This window comes from Daktulosphaira vitifoliae, unplaced genomic scaffold (assembly GCF_025091365.1).
Source record: "Daktulosphaira vitifoliae isolate Bord-2020 unplaced genomic scaffold, ASM2509136v1 Scaffold_4, whole genome shotgun sequence".
NCBI classification, from domain to species: domain Eukaryota; kingdom Metazoa; phylum Arthropoda; class Insecta; order Hemiptera; family Phylloxeridae; genus Daktulosphaira; species Daktulosphaira vitifoliae.
Genome location: NW_026099575.1, coordinates 25,420,644 through 25,437,382, shown reverse-complemented (window position 1 = coordinate 25,437,382; position 16,739 = coordinate 25,420,644). Strand labels below are relative to the sequence as shown.

General features: G+C 24.8%; 1 protein-coding gene across 2 annotated transcripts in view; it reads left to right on the top strand.

Moving 5' to 3' along the window:
• Positions 1-4,675: 4,675 nt before the first annotated feature.
• Positions 4,676-16,739, top strand: part of LOC126904844 (uncharacterized) — an 18,702-nt gene continuing 6,638 nt past the window's right edge. For both annotated transcript variants that reach the window (XM_050684142.1, XM_050684141.1), the window contains exons 1-5: positions 4,676-4,817; positions 7,961-8,068; positions 8,883-8,909; positions 9,508-9,540; positions 11,700-11,759. In XM_050684142.1, coding sequence (XP_050540099.1) covers positions 7,975-8,068; positions 8,883-8,909; positions 9,508-9,540; positions 11,700-11,759 — 214 coding nt within the window. In that variant the 5' untranslated portion in view covers positions 4,676-4,817; positions 7,961-7,974. The remainder of the gene's footprint in view (positions 4,818-7,960; positions 8,069-8,882; positions 8,910-9,507; positions 9,541-11,699; positions 11,760-16,739) is intronic.

The following is a 16,739-nucleotide window of genomic DNA, read 5'->3' as shown; positions in this document are numbered from 1 at the left end:
TGGGTTTTTTTTTATAGTGATTTTAATCACTGTCAGATATCATTATACTTGATCCATCTATACCACGTCAACACATTTTCTCAGCTCTCACCGAACTGATTTCTTTCAATGATACGTCAAAAGATCACAAATTGTATTTAGTCAAAGACATTACTTTCAAAAATTGATAAAAAATCTCTCGTTCCCCGTAAATGGGGGAAACCTCCAAAAAAATTACAAATTTTAATATCGCTAATATTCGAAATTTTTTCAATATTTTTTACTTAAAATTGCTATAACATTTTCAAAAATGAACAAATCAATATATATATATATATATATTATAGATGCATGATGTCTTTACCTATCATTTGGTCTATTTTTTTTATAAATCTGACTTTTTACCTGCCTACAAAGGGGGATTCAAAATGACAACTTTTTCATAAAAAATTTACTTTTTCAACTTGACTTTTGAAAATGTTCCGGAAAGTCTGACACTTTTATATATATTTTAAATTAAAGCTAATGTAATATATTTTATTATAGGAAAAAAAAATTTCGGACTTTATTTTGTCTTCACGGTGAAAATAGCTACCGAATGCTATTTTTGTGTGAATATTTTCGATTTTATTTTTTACATTTTAAACTTTATAATGCTATAACTTATTGAAAAGTTTATGGATCAACCTAATATTTTTATGAGAAATAATATTTTTTAATAATCCCTTTTCCATTCCACATACTTTATCTTAATCAGGATATTAATAAGGAACTAGCAGATCATGTAGCTTTTGGAATAATCCACCAATTTTTTGAAAGTAAACACTATCTAAAGATTTGCATTGAAGCGTTTTTTTCTGATAGTGATTTTAATCACTGTCAGATATCATTATACTTGATCCAACTATGCTACGTCACTACTGTGCCGCGATCCCCCTGTGCTGGGTTTTTTTGTATGTAATTTGCATGAATTTGACTGTATAATGATTTGCATTTTTTCCGAAGTTCGGAAAAAGTTAAATAATCCTGTTAAGAATTTGTTATTCTTAATTTTTTGTGTGCTTCTTTTTTTTTTTTTAATTAATTTTCTGAGGGATGGATTTGATCATGTGATGTTACAATTTATGTTAGGATTAAATTTAATGTTTGGGACATAAATATCAAAACTATGCAAAATAATTTCATAGAACTTATCGATAGACGAGTTTAAATTTAAGTTATTGAAATGTTTATAATATCTATTTTTGAGAGGTGTGCACCTGTATCACTAAAGAAATATTTCTAGTAGATCTCAAGTAAGCGTGAAATTTTTGAGTTAATATACATGTATAATACATAAGGGATTACAAATACAGGTAGCCAATTGGTTTTTTATGGCATCGTTATTAGCTGGTACACAGCATTGTTATTATCAAAGATTTCAAATTCAAAAATTTTGAAACTTTAAATGTTTATATCTAATGAACAAATAAAGTTATACTAAAAATTCAAATGCTATTTACTATTGAATTAAAATTTCATTAAATTAAAAATATGTGTTACCATTTAAAAAAACAAGGTTGACACCCTTACAAGGCATAAGGATTGAACATAAAAAGTTTTAAATAGTTAATAATTCAAGAATAATGTATAACTAAAGAAAAACAAAAAAAAAAAAATGTTTTAATTATATATATTCTGCAAGTAGTTGAGTGGGTTATGATAAAAAAATCACTCTGTATTGTATTTATCTCAAAATTGCCATTTTATAAATAAACAGTTGTTTAATAATATGGTATAATAATGATAATTTATGGGTTTATTTTTACTTACAAGGACAGTATTATTTGAAATCACAAATACATAATATTTTTAGTTTTTTTATTTTTAATAATTATTAATATTATTGTTTATTAAGAACTAGAAAATATAAAAATATTAAGATATTATTATACATTTTTATTTTTTTGATTAGCATGGCTATTACTAAGTGTTTGAAGCTAGTCTATTACTATTATACCATAAGATAATTAGCTCATGATTTGATATGACCAAAAATTGATATGATAAAAAACAATAATTATAATAAATATAATATAAAATATCTACGATTGTTGTGAAATTGTATTAAACTAACAATTTAGGTATTCTTGAAAATATTTTTAAATGACGGTTGATCATCAAATACTTTTTAATTATTTTTTTTATCAAACAATTAATTTATATAATAAATAACATAAATAACATAAGAATACAATAATTGTATAAAAAAATTATTTTATGTTATGATAAAATTATACATCAGTATAAATGTAATTAAAAATGATGAAAAATCAGCAAACCTATGTGAAGTCACGAGTTTACTTGATTTTAATAGTGAAATTTTGAATGTTTTTAGTTTTATTTATTATTTTAGTTTTTTTAATTATTATTTTACCATAATTTTATTTCTCAATTATGTAAGAAAAAATAAATTTCATATAGTTTTAATAAAATTAATTTTTGATATGAATATAATTATCTTATAATATACAGTTTTAATATAAACAGTAATTTAAGCCATAACATTTCATTTTTTTACGTTAAATGTCTTTGTAACTCAATATTTAGTCAATATTTTAAATTACCTTTGACAATTATAATTTACAAATTTTTAGTAAAATTTACGTTGAATTTAATTTTAGCTCAAAGGCCAAATCTCATTGTCTAACGATACGACAAAAAAAAAAATTAGTCAAAAACTCCCAGTAATAGGTTCTGGTTTAGATATTTTTTTCTATTTTCAAAATGTGCCCAAAAAGCTAATATCTATTAGTCAACATCTTTATTCAAAGCCATTAATAAAGGTATGATCGAAAGCTGGCTCATAACTTTTAAAAGTAAAATCATATATATGTTATGTTTATAAGTATCTTCCTTAAATATTTTAAAGTTATATTAAATTGCTGAAAAAAAAAACGATTATTAACAAGCCCAGAGATATCCCCTTTATACCGTAGTAATAATATATGGGATACTTCACGTCGCCATGAAACGTTATATGAACATCAATGATGTTAGCATTGCTTGACAGATAGTGCTATTTCGCATCTTAAATATAACATTGTACTAAAATATAAGTGTTTTGTAAGAAATTTGTTGTTAATTGGGAGCAAAATATTTAGATGAAATATTATTGTGCATAGTGTGTGCTAAGTTTGCACGTACCAATTAAGGGCTCTACTATTTACAGATGTATACTAAATACTTATTATTCGGTGTAATGATATGTTTAATGTGCAAAATATTCCTCATTATACTGAATAACACAATGTATAGTCTGTAAAAATTTATATAAATAATATATTAATAGTGTAGTAAATAGTTGATACAAAATTTACAACAGTAGTAAGCAATTTTTGAATTCTCAAGCAATACGATAATGTCATACAAATAGGAAATGCAGGATAAGCAAATTAATAATATTGGGAAAAGAGTATAAAAGGTAAACATTAAAAGGATAGGAAGGCTGGACGTTTTATCGAAGAAAGTTACGGGTCGGGATGTTTGACGCGAGTAACTTTGTATTTTGTACGATTTAATTTGTTTTGTGTTGCATTTTTATATTAAATTGTGACTTTGTGTTTATTACGTTTCTTAGATAAAATAACTATTTAAAAACCTGCACGTAGCGTAAATATTTATATCCACCGTGCTGTTAAAATTGTGTGTGTGTGGCTAGAGTCGAGATTGGACTGCTGGTCCTTTAGTCGATCTTAATTATTAGTGTGCTTGCTGGCTAGTTTTTGGCCTTAATCGTCCTTTAGTAGGTATAGTGAAAAGGTAGTTGTGCTGTTGGCTGACAAGGAGCCACCCTTCAGTCTGCTACTTTTGAGCTAGACCGTGCTGACGGTTCTAAACTCTACTCCTTTAGTAGTTCACTAATTTTAGGGATTGGGACAGACCAGTGTATTCAACGGGAGGACTCGAGAAGTGCTAAAAACGGCGAACTCGTCGTCAAAAACATTAGTTAACATGTGTACCAACGTACAACAATAGTAAAAAATGAAAAAAATTTATTGTCTTAATGAATTAAAAGTTTAATGTATTAATTCATTTTAGCAATTAGTCTGTAGAAATTATTTATATTTAAAATTTAGTAAAACAAACTTTACATGTATTTAGCTGACTTCATTTTGGTACATTACGTGTCATATGTTATTGAATTTAAAAAGGTATTAAAAACTTGAATCGATAAATAACGTTATGTTCAATAAGCACTTTTATTAACAATTTATTAAAACTAATATTGACTTTTTTTACATCAAAATCTTCAGTAAAATAAATAACGCAATACTAGTCAGGGCTGAGGAAATTGGCAATATTTGAAAATCCATTGGTTAATAAACTTCACTTATAGTAAAATTAAATTACACGCCCATTGTTAACTGTAAAATAGGCTATGTTCAAAAGTAGGAAATGGACACCCTAAAACTTTAACTGAATCTCTTAAAGAAATTATTCACCATAAAAACGTCACATTTGATAAAAATGAGATGATTTTTTTTTTAGCCATTGCAAAAAAAATTGATTTATTTATGCATACACAAGTTAACATTTTACGTCGTAAAATAAAATTATTATATCGTTTTAGTAAAAAGTTGCAATTTTAAATAAATACATTGTCATGTAGGTTAATATATTTGAAAATATTTCTATATAAAGTACGCAAACATTACTATATTTTATACTTACACATTTTTTAATTTTTAGTATATAATAATTATAAAATAAGTCGTCATTTGTACTTAGGAAATCATTAACTTTCAGTAGTTCCAATATTAAGCAGATAATAATTTCGTATTAGATTACATAATTTTGTAAGTAGACATTTATAATTTTTTTTATATACTAAATTATTTAAATTTGATAAAATTAATAACTTTTGCAATCAATCACCATTAATTATGGACGTAGTAGAATTCTGAGTCTACAGTGGCTCAAATCGTACCACTTTTTGAGACTTTTTAGTGTCACACTTAGTCCTAAGTATGTAATGTTTAACAAAAAAAACCCAGCACATGGGGGTCGTGGCACAGTGGTGACGTGGCATAGTTGGATCAAGTATAATGATATCTGACAGTGATTAAAATCACTATAAAAAAAAAACGCTTCGATGTAAATCTTTAGATAGTGTTTAATTTTAAAAATTGGTGAATTATTCCAGATGATACATGATCTGCTAGTTCCTTATTAATATCCTGATTAAGATAAAATATGTGTTATGGAAAAGAGATTATTAAAAAATATTATTTCTCATAAAAAAATTATGTTCATTCATAAACTTTTCAATAAGTTATAGCATTATAGAGTTAAAAATGTTAAAAAAAAAATCGAGAATTTTCACACAAAAATAGCATTCGGTAGCCATTTTCACCGTGAAGATAAAATATAGTCCGAATTTTTTTTTTTCATGATAAAGTATATTACATTAGCTTTAATTTAAGATATATATAAAAGTGTCAGACATTTCCGGAATATTTTCAAAAGTCAAGTTGAAAAATTAATTTTTTGTGAAAAAGTTGTCATTTTAAAGCCCCCCCGTGGGCAGGTAAACGGTCAGATATAAAAAAAAATTTGAAAGGTAAAGACATCAAACATCTATAAAATATATATATATATTGATTTGTTCTTTTTTGAAAAAGTTATGGCAGTTTTAAGAAAAAAATTTTTAAAAATTAGCGATTTTAAAATTTGTAATTTTTTGGAGGTTTTCCTCATTTACGGAGAACAAGGGAAAAATTTAAAATTTTTGAGAGTAATGTCTTCGACTAGATACGATTTGTGATCTTTTGACGTATCATTGAAAGAAATCGGTGAGGTGAGAGCTGAGAAAAGTGGTAACAGACAAAAAAAAAAAAAACACATCTTAGTAAAACCAATACCTTCTCAGCTTCGCATCGAAGCTAAGAAAGGACGTGATTTATTTTTTTCGCAAATAAGGTATATTAACTTATTTTTAAAATTTTTCTGCCTTTACTTACAAGAGAGAATTAAATCGATTATAGTCAATTTAATTACTTTAACAAAAGGTATTCGTGAATATAATTACGACCTCGAACAGTGTCCAGAATATAAAATTAGCTTGCCTTAATAAATACCTCTTAAGATGTAACCTATAATATAGTACAATATAACGTTTTTATATACTTTTGGATCACTGATTCAAATTTATCATCAGTTTTGAATTTTCGGAGTTATAAAAAAAGATGGAGATAAGAGAGTATGAAAAGTTGATATTTCTTAACGCATAACACATATTGCTTTACTTTAAGATACATTAAGATGTATTTTAATACATTAATGAGAATGGAATTTATATAGTTTTACTATAGTAAATAAATTTATTATAAGCTGAAACTTTTTATTTTTTGTCTGAAAATAAATTATATATAATTAGTATTTAATACTAAATACTTAAGTATGACGTTCAACATTATTAATTAAAATATTAGTAGAAAAATTAACAAATGTTTTAAGTCACTGATCCTCGAATTTAATAAATTTACTATGATTTGTAGTTTTATTAATTATTTATCCCTTAAAAACTCAAATAAATTGTCGTAGTTAAAATTTTCACCACACTTTCTACTCCAAAAATATCAGTTTTAACATTCATAAGTAGTAGTTAAAGTGAAGATGGACGGAGGGGACTCTGTCCCCCTTCTTATTAGAAGTACAATCTAGCGTAATCTTTGAGTTGTATCCCAAAATGCTAGGGAGACCGCTTTAATTTTGAGAATTGAAGAGTTAGTAAGCGATAATATAAGAAATTCATGAGGTCTAAATTGTTTAAAAAAAAAAAATAATTTTAGTAGAACTTTAAACTATATTTGTCATTTCATATTTTTATATGTAGATAGCTACCTAAATTGATTACTGTTAATATTTTTTTCTGAACTTGTTTCTGTTATAGTATAATATTTAAAAATTAAAAAGACTGTTTTTAATTTATTTTCATAATAAATTAAAATCTTTATAATGACTTTGTGATGACGCTCTTCATTTTTTAGAAACTATAATCCCACTCCTAGTGTGTTACAACTTTAACGTTTGTTAAAAAGCAAATAAATTCTTAAAAGTTATAACTACAAACTTATTACAATACACTTATTAATATTTACATAATACATAGTGTATTTAAAAATTAAATAGACAACCTATACACTAAATACTGACAAAATAAATAACGCGCATTAATAACTGAATACTGTAAATTTTATATATTTTAAATACTTATTAGGGATTTTTTAAAGGTTCACGAACTTATTTATTTTGTCACACTTTCAATGATAAACCTATCTTATAATAAATTATTTCAAATAAATTTGATAAAGGTAGATAATGTCAATTTATTTTATTTTAAGTTACTTCTCAATTATATTTTAAACATAATTGTTGAAATTTTAATTAAAATGTAGTGTAATAATTTATTTTACTGTTAAGTAGAATATTTATAATTTATACTGATATAGTATTACAAAATAACATGTGAACTTTTTTTTGGGGGGGCTCTCACGCAATGGTCAGTGTCGCGTGAGTATGTTATAATCGTTGTTTTTTACTTTTTACTGCATTAATTTGTTGTAATACTCTTGTTTAGACAGTAGTTAAATATTATTTTTAACTCCTTCCTTTTACTAATAATATAATATAAGCATAATACAATATTAAGTAGCCATTTATAGAATTTAACAAGGTCTAGAAACCATGACATCGAGGGGCCTAAATTTAAGCTAAAGAGAACTAATCTATCCCAACCCCAAATTAGTTATGCCAACACCATTAATACTGACTAATCCTCGAATAAGATTATTTTATATTGAAATAGTTGATTTTTCTGTAATCTTTTTTTTTAATTATTTATTTATATAAAGGTGTCCCACAGTAATTTACTAATTTAAAAAAAAAATTCATTTAGTAGTTAAAAATTTAATGTATCTTATAATTAATATGTTTACAGATTATTGAATTGCCATGGAATTCATAAAAAGTTTGATAAGCTGCACTTTTGTAATAATGTTTCATGAATTCAATTCTATGGCCAATTCAAGGGAAGATTTAATACAAAGTAAATTTTTAAATTTTAAAATAATAATTTTTAACAATTTTTTATAAAAAATTTTGAGAATAAATTTAATTTTGATTAGCTGAAAAATAAGAAAACGGGAGTTACTACCTAATAGTTGCAAATATCAATTTGTAGAAGCTTTAAATTATCTTTAAATTTGACAATATAAATTTAACGATTTGTCTTTAAATAAATTGTATGTGATTTATAAGTAAGATGCTAAATTATTTGAGCATACATTAAGATTAAAATAGAAGTATAAATACTCATTAAATTATTTTAAAAATTTAAGCCTTTCATTGTTGTTTCAAAGTACGTTTAATTGATTATTCATCTAGCTTCTTTAAGCTTAGATAAATTTAAAAGTCATATGAATATAAATAAAGTAATAGAATTTTTACATTTTATTACTTGTCAAAAAAAAGCTAATTATGTAAATTCTAAGATCCTTAAAACCCTATATTTTTAATTATAACAAAAACTAATAGATTAGCCTGACTATAAGATTATTAAAAAAGTCCTAAAAAAATCAATTTTTTCACACTAATAATTTTTAAATTATTAAAAAAAATATATAAATAATGTTGAGTGTTTAATATTTTATATGCCACATTACAAAAACCAACAAACTTTTAAATACATGCAATTATATTTTGTGTGATTTTAATATAGAATATAATTGAACAAAAAGTTAATTTGTATTTATATTATCTATTTTTGAGTATCTACATCGTGTATTATACATGACACGTAATAAAATGTAATAAAAAAATTATCATACATAACACATGTAGTAAAAAAAATATTATTCCAGAGGTGACCTATCAACTGAAAATGACAAGTGAGTATATTGTTACATTATAATTTATTAATTTCATTTGATTAGACTGTTTGTTATAAAGAATAAGTCATAATTTATTTCAATAGGCAAGGGACAGATTGAATTAAATTAATTAAAATGTACTCTAATTTTTCCATTGTTGTTATTAATAATTCAAACAAAAAAAACCCAACACAGAGTGGTCGCGGCACAGTGATGTCGTGGCATAGTTAGATTAAGTATAATGATATCTGACAGTGATTAAAATCACTATATAAAAAAAAAAGGCTTCGATGCAAATCTTTAGATAGTGTTTAATTTCACAGCTGACACTGGCCACTGATAAGGGGTCTAATCGCCGATGCATAAGGTGGAAGTTCTGCCAGCCACCAAACTCTAATAAATTAAATTCAAATTTGGCGCCTGGTGTAAACAGTCCTTAATCTTAATCTTATTATATAATAGAACATATTATGATAATGGTCTTGGTCCTAGAACATTTTTCTAGAACTAATACATTTTTTAATTTTTGGTACATAACACGTTGTTGATTTCAATTATTCAAGTATTAATTAAAATTAAAATTTTATATTTTATCATAAATTTTTTACTTTTTTAGATATTTTGTTAGAACAAGCAAATAATAATCCATGTATGAAAGATGATAAGTTATATTTTATACAAAGTTTTTTATTTACTTTATTAAAATTTAATTAAACAAAAATAAGTTTAAAATTACACAGAGTGGCACTTTAATCACTTAAACTAGTTGGTAAATTATATTCACTGTGATATCTGATCAATTTATTGCGGGCAAATCATGTCGGTCAATTTATTGCGCTGGTTAATTGATCACGATTTTAAATTACCTAAATAATTTAAATTTTATTTTATAAAAAATCCTCTTCCCTCAAAAAATATTAACTACATTTCTAAATATATTTAAAAATTCATAAATTGTATGAAAGTAAATTCCCCTTTCCTCATCCTAATTCCCCAACAATAATAATGTTAAATGTTATTGAAATATTTTTTGGTAAAATCAATGAAATTATAAATGATTTCATTCCATTAGACATAATTACACAAATGAAAAATTAACACATCATAAATTAAATTAATATGATGATATCTATAATGATTCTATATCATTCTATTTCTAGACTTTATCGAAAACACATTGTTAAATTATTTACTGTACTTAACCATTTTAATACATTTACTGAATTTGACAATTTTTTAATAACTGACTATTACTGAATACTTATGTATTTTATTATTATCACAAATATAAAAAACTGTTTTTTATATTATGAAAGTCATAATATTAATTATATTTATTAAATAAAATATACTAAAACATTTAGTTTTGGTAATTATCAAAGCGTATTTAGTAATAATTATTTATTAAAAATAAATATTGAATTTCAGTAATGAAATGCAGTGGCGTGATACGATTACTTTATCGGGGGGGTTTATTTCAAATTAAATTTTTGACTAATTAATATTTAAAGATATATTTTTTTATTTAAAATTAATTCATAATATAATTAACAAAATGTAAAAAAATAATTTTAAATCGTACCTCTACTTTACTTATAAATAATTTTTTTTTTGGTTCTTGCGGGGTTTAAGTCCCCTAAACCCCCCTGTATCTACGCTACTGAATAAATATGACCAATGATAAATTGACCGCCATTCGTTTAATGTAATGTTTTATTTTTTATTTTTCTCTTTGTTAAAATTTAAGGTTTTCTAATTAAAGAGTCAAGTGTGATTATAATAAACGAATTTCGCAAACTATTATTAATATATATTTTTATTACTGTTGTTTCAATTTAACAGAATTTCCTTATTTAAATCAAATTTTAATATGCATCACAAATTGTGATTCACAATGATAATCAATTATTTTTGTTTTTTTTTTTTTTGTAAGAACCTAAAATTATATTTAAATTTTTCTCAGGTGTTAAGAATCGCACCGCAATTTCGGAATAAATATAAATGAGTGATTTTAGTATTTTCATAATAAAATTAATTACATTAAATCATTAATTAATGTAATTTTAATTTCTCAAAAAATAAATCTTTACAAATAACATGTTTATAAATAGGCAATTTAACTATCTTATAGGTAAATGTAAATATATCAAAAAGACCTACTAAATTTTAAATAAAGTAATATTAATTGATTTGTCAGGTTTCTATAAGAATAATATTTAACTACATAAAAAAAAATATTGTATATCATTTTGTATGAATTTGAATGAAAACAACTAACCAAGAAAAGTTTGTTTGGCACTTATTTAGCACGTTTTTTTTTTTCGTGGTTTTTCCTTAACAAGCTGAAACAAATTAGTATATTTATTGGAAAAAACATATTAATTTATAGAATATGAAACCTCATATCAATATCAATTTATTTTGAATTCATAATACTAGTATTGTTTATAATTACCTATATTCATGATAATTTTTATTTGAACCTAACTTATTGGATTTTAGTAAAAAATAAGAATTTCTCTATAAAAACTAAAAACACAAAATAAAAATTCCACCACATCACATTTTCTATACAATTTTTATACAAATAGAACGGCTACTGGATTTTTTTACAAAAAGTGCAACGAACAAGTAGTACATTTTATGCCGAATTATTTGGATAGTGTTTTATAAATAAAATAAGTCTGTATACAATGTATGCAGATTTATTGCTGTATATTATACAATAAAACCAAAAATAAAAATTCTTGCTAAAATAACCTCAAGTATTTCAGCTTTACAAAATATAAACTGATTTTTTTGCATTAGATTTGAAAGATACGTTCATTATGATTCTAAATGATTATGTACTTAAAAAACACGAACCTCGTAAGTATTACATGATGTTATATATTTATGTAAATTAAAATTTTACGTCCAATTCAAATTTAAATATACTATTAAGTCGTTTTTTGCAGAAGATTACATGATTTTGTGTTTATCTCATTTGTATAATTTTAGTTATCATATTATAATAGGTCACAATTTCGCTTAAAATCACTAATGTTATTACTAGTTAATAAATTAAATACTATTTTTATTTAAATAAATTCATACAAATTGAATATTTCAGCCTAGCTAAGTACACAAAATGATTATTAAGGTTACTACACTTCATAATTCTGTTAAATAATAATTATTTAATAAAAATCTAAATAATAAAATGAAATTTATTTTTATGGACTATAGTAAGTCATTTTAGCTATTAAGTATAAGGTAAACAATTTCTATAAACATGAGAAAACTTAAATTAATCACAGATATACATGTTAAGTTATAAGTTTCTATTTAAATAAAACTTTAAAGTATCAATAAATAAAAGCATGTAAAATAATAAAATTTCAATTAAGTAATAGTAAAAGTAAAATTACAGTAATAATGTATACAAGTATAANGTTGAATATATTATCAATATAATTTTTTAAATATTATAAATATATATCTTGTTGGCCAACTGAGGTAACTTAAGAGACACAAGCCATCCTCTTTTCTCCCTTTAGTTATATCTTTGGATGTTATTGGTATCTTGTTATATAATACTTATGTATTATATATACATATTCCTAAATCCTTAGTAAGTAAACAGCCATTTTCTCTAATTAGTATCAATTTTAATTAACTTAATTCAATTAAGCTAAGTCAGTTAGGTACAGTAAAGAACCCTTGTTGCTCTTATTTGCAGGCCTATCGAGTTAAAATTTTTTTAGTTTTATCAGCGCAATTATATCTTATTATTGTCCTGTGAAACTTAAAATCCTAAAAATATTTTTATTATAGTTAGAATATATTTCTATATTATCAACAATAAAAGTCAATTTCTAACTTACAAGGAGAATTCATGGTGATGGGATCGTCTATTTTAAAAAAAATTATATGAATCTAATCTAAATTGAATATAGAGTTGTATTTACTTTGAGTTTTTTTAAATAGGAAAAATGACTTAACAGACAAATAACCATTTGAACCAGCTTAAATAGCCTTTTTTATCCTCTTACGGTAGTAGCATCCTGTGGGTCAATGGATAACGTACGAGTCCAAAGCGCTTGAAGTACGGGGTTCGTATCCTGCGTGAAGGTCTCTACTTTTTTGCATTTTTTTAATATATTTATAAAACATTTAAAAAATATTGTCACAAAATATTTTTTATAATATTTTAGAAACATAGCTTTAAAATATTGTGAGAATATTTCAAAATATTCTGGTTATATTCTAGAAATATTTTAATATCAAAAATAAATATTCTAGGAATATTCTAGAAATATTTCATTGCTATGTGGGATTATAAAGTTAAAAATATAAAAAATAAAATCGAGAATTTTCACACAATAATAGCATTTGGTAGCCATTTTCACCGTAAAGATATAAATAAAAGTGTCAGACATTTCCGGAACATTTTCAAAAGTCAAGTTGAAAAAATTAATTTTTTGTGAAAAAGTTGTCATTTTAAACCCCCTCCCGTGGGCAGGTAAAGGGTCAGATATAAAAAAAAAATTACCAAATGAAAGGTAAAGACATCAAACATCTATAAAAAACATATATATATTGATTTGTTCATTTTTGAAAAAGTTATGGCAGTTTTAAGAAAAAAATTTTTAAAAATTTTGAAAATTAGCGATTTTGAAATTTGTAATTTTTTTGGAAGTTTTCCTCATTTACGGGGAACAAGGGAAATATTTTCAATTTTTGACTAGATACGATTTGTGATCTTTTGACGTATCGTTGAAATCGGTTAAGTGAGAGCTGAGAAAATGTGGTAACAGACACAAAAAAAAAACACATCATAGTAAAACCAATACCTCTCAGCTTCGTATCGAAGCTAAAAGTCGCAGGAAACAAAAATTATACAGTCTACGTTATACCAAAAAAGTTTACGTGTGAAAAATAATCAAGTGATTTGACACTTTTATATATATCTTAAATTAAAGCTCATGCAATATACTTTATCATGAAAAAAAAAACTTCGGACTTTATTTTATCTTTGCGGTAAAAATGGCTACCGAATGCTATTTACGTGTGAAAATTCTCGATTTTATATTTTACATTTTTAACTTTATAATAAATTATAAATAAAAATAAAAAATTATATTGTGAGCATATTATGAAAATATTTCAATAGAATATATTTTTTATTATATTTATGAGATATTGTCACAATATTTTATTCAAAATATTTTAAAAATATTTTGTAAGAATATTTTGACAATATTAATATGTTGAAATTGCTATGTGGGATGCTATAACTTACTGAAAAGTGTATGGATTAACACAATTTTTTTATGAAAAATAATATTCATATCCCTTTATCATTCAAAATACTTTATCTTAATCAGGATATTATTAAGGAAATATCAGATCATGTAGCATTTGGAATAATTCACCAATATTTAAAATTAAACATTATCTAAAGATTTACATCGAAGCGTTTTTTTTTTATAGGGATTTTAATCACTGTCAGATATCATTCTACTTGATTTAACTATGCCACGTCACCACTGTGCCACGACCCCCATGTGCTGGGTTTTTTTACTTAAAATTGCTATAACTTTTTTAAAAATGCAATGTAATATATTTTATCATGAAAAAAAAAATTTCAGACTTTATTTTATATTCACGGTGAAAATAGCTACTGAATGCTATTTTTGTGTGAAAATTCTCGATTTTGTATTTTACATTTTTAACTTTAATATGGTATAAGTTTTTGAAAAATGTATGGATCAATACAATTTTTTCATGAGAAGTAGTATTTATATACATATTTTATTCGACTTACTGTTTTTTTAAATTTCTCCTAATACAGAGGGGGGTTCAAAAGATAAAAATGCATAGAAAAGTAGAACTTTTGCAACTTACATTTTTAAAGTGTTCCGGAAAGTCTAACACTTATATATATCATAAATTAAAGCTAATATAATGTACTTTATTATACAAAAAAAAAAGTCGGATTTTATTTTGTGTTCATTGTGAAAATGGCTACCGAATGCTATTTACGTGTGAAAATTCTCGATTTTATTTTCTACATTTTTAACTTTATAAAGCTATAACTTACTGAAAAGTGTATGGATTAACACAATTTTTTTATGAGAAATAATATTTATATCCCTTTATCATTCAAAATGCTATATCTTAATCAGGATATTATTAAGGAAATATCAGATCATGTAGCTTTTGGAATAATCCATCATTCTTTAAAATTAAACACTATCTAAAGATTTGCATCGAAACCTTTTTTTTTTATAGTGATTTTAATCACTGTCAGATATCATTATACTTGATCCAACTATGCTACGTCACCACTGTAATGTGAACCCCCTGTGCTGGGTTTTTAATTTTCAAGTAGTATAAAATAGTTTTACGATATAATTTGAATAAAATTGTAATTATTACATTTTTTTTATTGACATTTTACACAACAAATATCATTTATCAGCAAAATTTATGTAATTTATTGTGAATAAATGCGAAAAAAATTTGTCTATACTTGTTTTGTAATAAACAAAAAGAAAGACCGGCGGAAGGTGGCAAAGGAATGTTGTTAAATGTGTTTGGGGTTCGGGGTGTGAAAGGGAAGAAATGTAAAGAAATGTAACACAGGTGGCCAATAAGGAAATAATAATCGTAGCGGGCGTAGTGTAAAAAGGATGGGTACCAATGGAAAGTAAAAGTGTCTATAGATACCCGGTAGTGACTACAATAAAATAAAATAGAAAGGGATCTCGGGGTATGTATGCTTATGTAAAGACGTCAAATGTATGAATAAGATGAAATTACAAAGAAGGGTCACTACCTAGCTCCTGCACAGAAACGCGTGCACTAATTTCCGGCTAGTCACAAGTATCGTGTTTCTTATAAAAATATTTTAGTTTATTCTCAATGACTTATCCTATTCTAATTGTTTATTACTAAAAAATTCTTCAGTAAAGGATCTATTATAGACTTATTATGTAAACAAATGTTCCACTTACCTCTGATTATCCTGATATTCTCTTGAGATGAACGATGTTGTTGATGTAACAATTATCGATGTATACGTTCACGCATTAATGTACGCAATTATATTTATACGGTTTATATTATTATTAACTCGCGTGTAACTACTTTTCTAGTACAATTCTATATTAAATCTACCCAAGGTGAAATCTAAGTTTGTTATAACTCTGTCTTTTTGCAAAAACCTTTTGTATATTTATGTAGTATAGTTCTTAACCTTGTATATGATGTTTTACGTTAATATATTTATTATTTAATAATTTATAAAGCAAATGAATAACTTCTAAGCAACATAACTGTCCTGTGCAACAAAACTATTTCCAAGTGGCCTACGTCTTTCAGTCGTCCAAATAGTGATCTAGGGTAGATGCGAGCTCAATTTCAGTTCTTTGCACAATAGATTATACTAGTGTCCTACACTCCGATTACCGGCACTGTGGCATAGATCAGACTAGCTGGTCGATAAGTGGAGAGACACTTTTAGTTGTTTAGTATGATGTTAGTTATAAATATATATTAGTAAAATATTAGTTTTTAGTATAATATTTCGACTCTGATTTATTTGTATTTCGTAGCTGGATATACCAACGCGAGATCTCAAATAATATCTTTGTCTTTATGCAAAGAACCTTATGATATGTGGCCTACTTCTTTTCAATCACCTGTAGGACGACCTAGGTTAGATGCGACTGTACTATAGTTTTATGCACGATAAGTTATGTTAGTGTCCTACACTCCGATTGCCCGCACTGTGGCAGAGATCAGACTAGCTAGCCGATAAGTGGAGAGACACTATGAAGAAATCTTATGGTTAACTAAAAT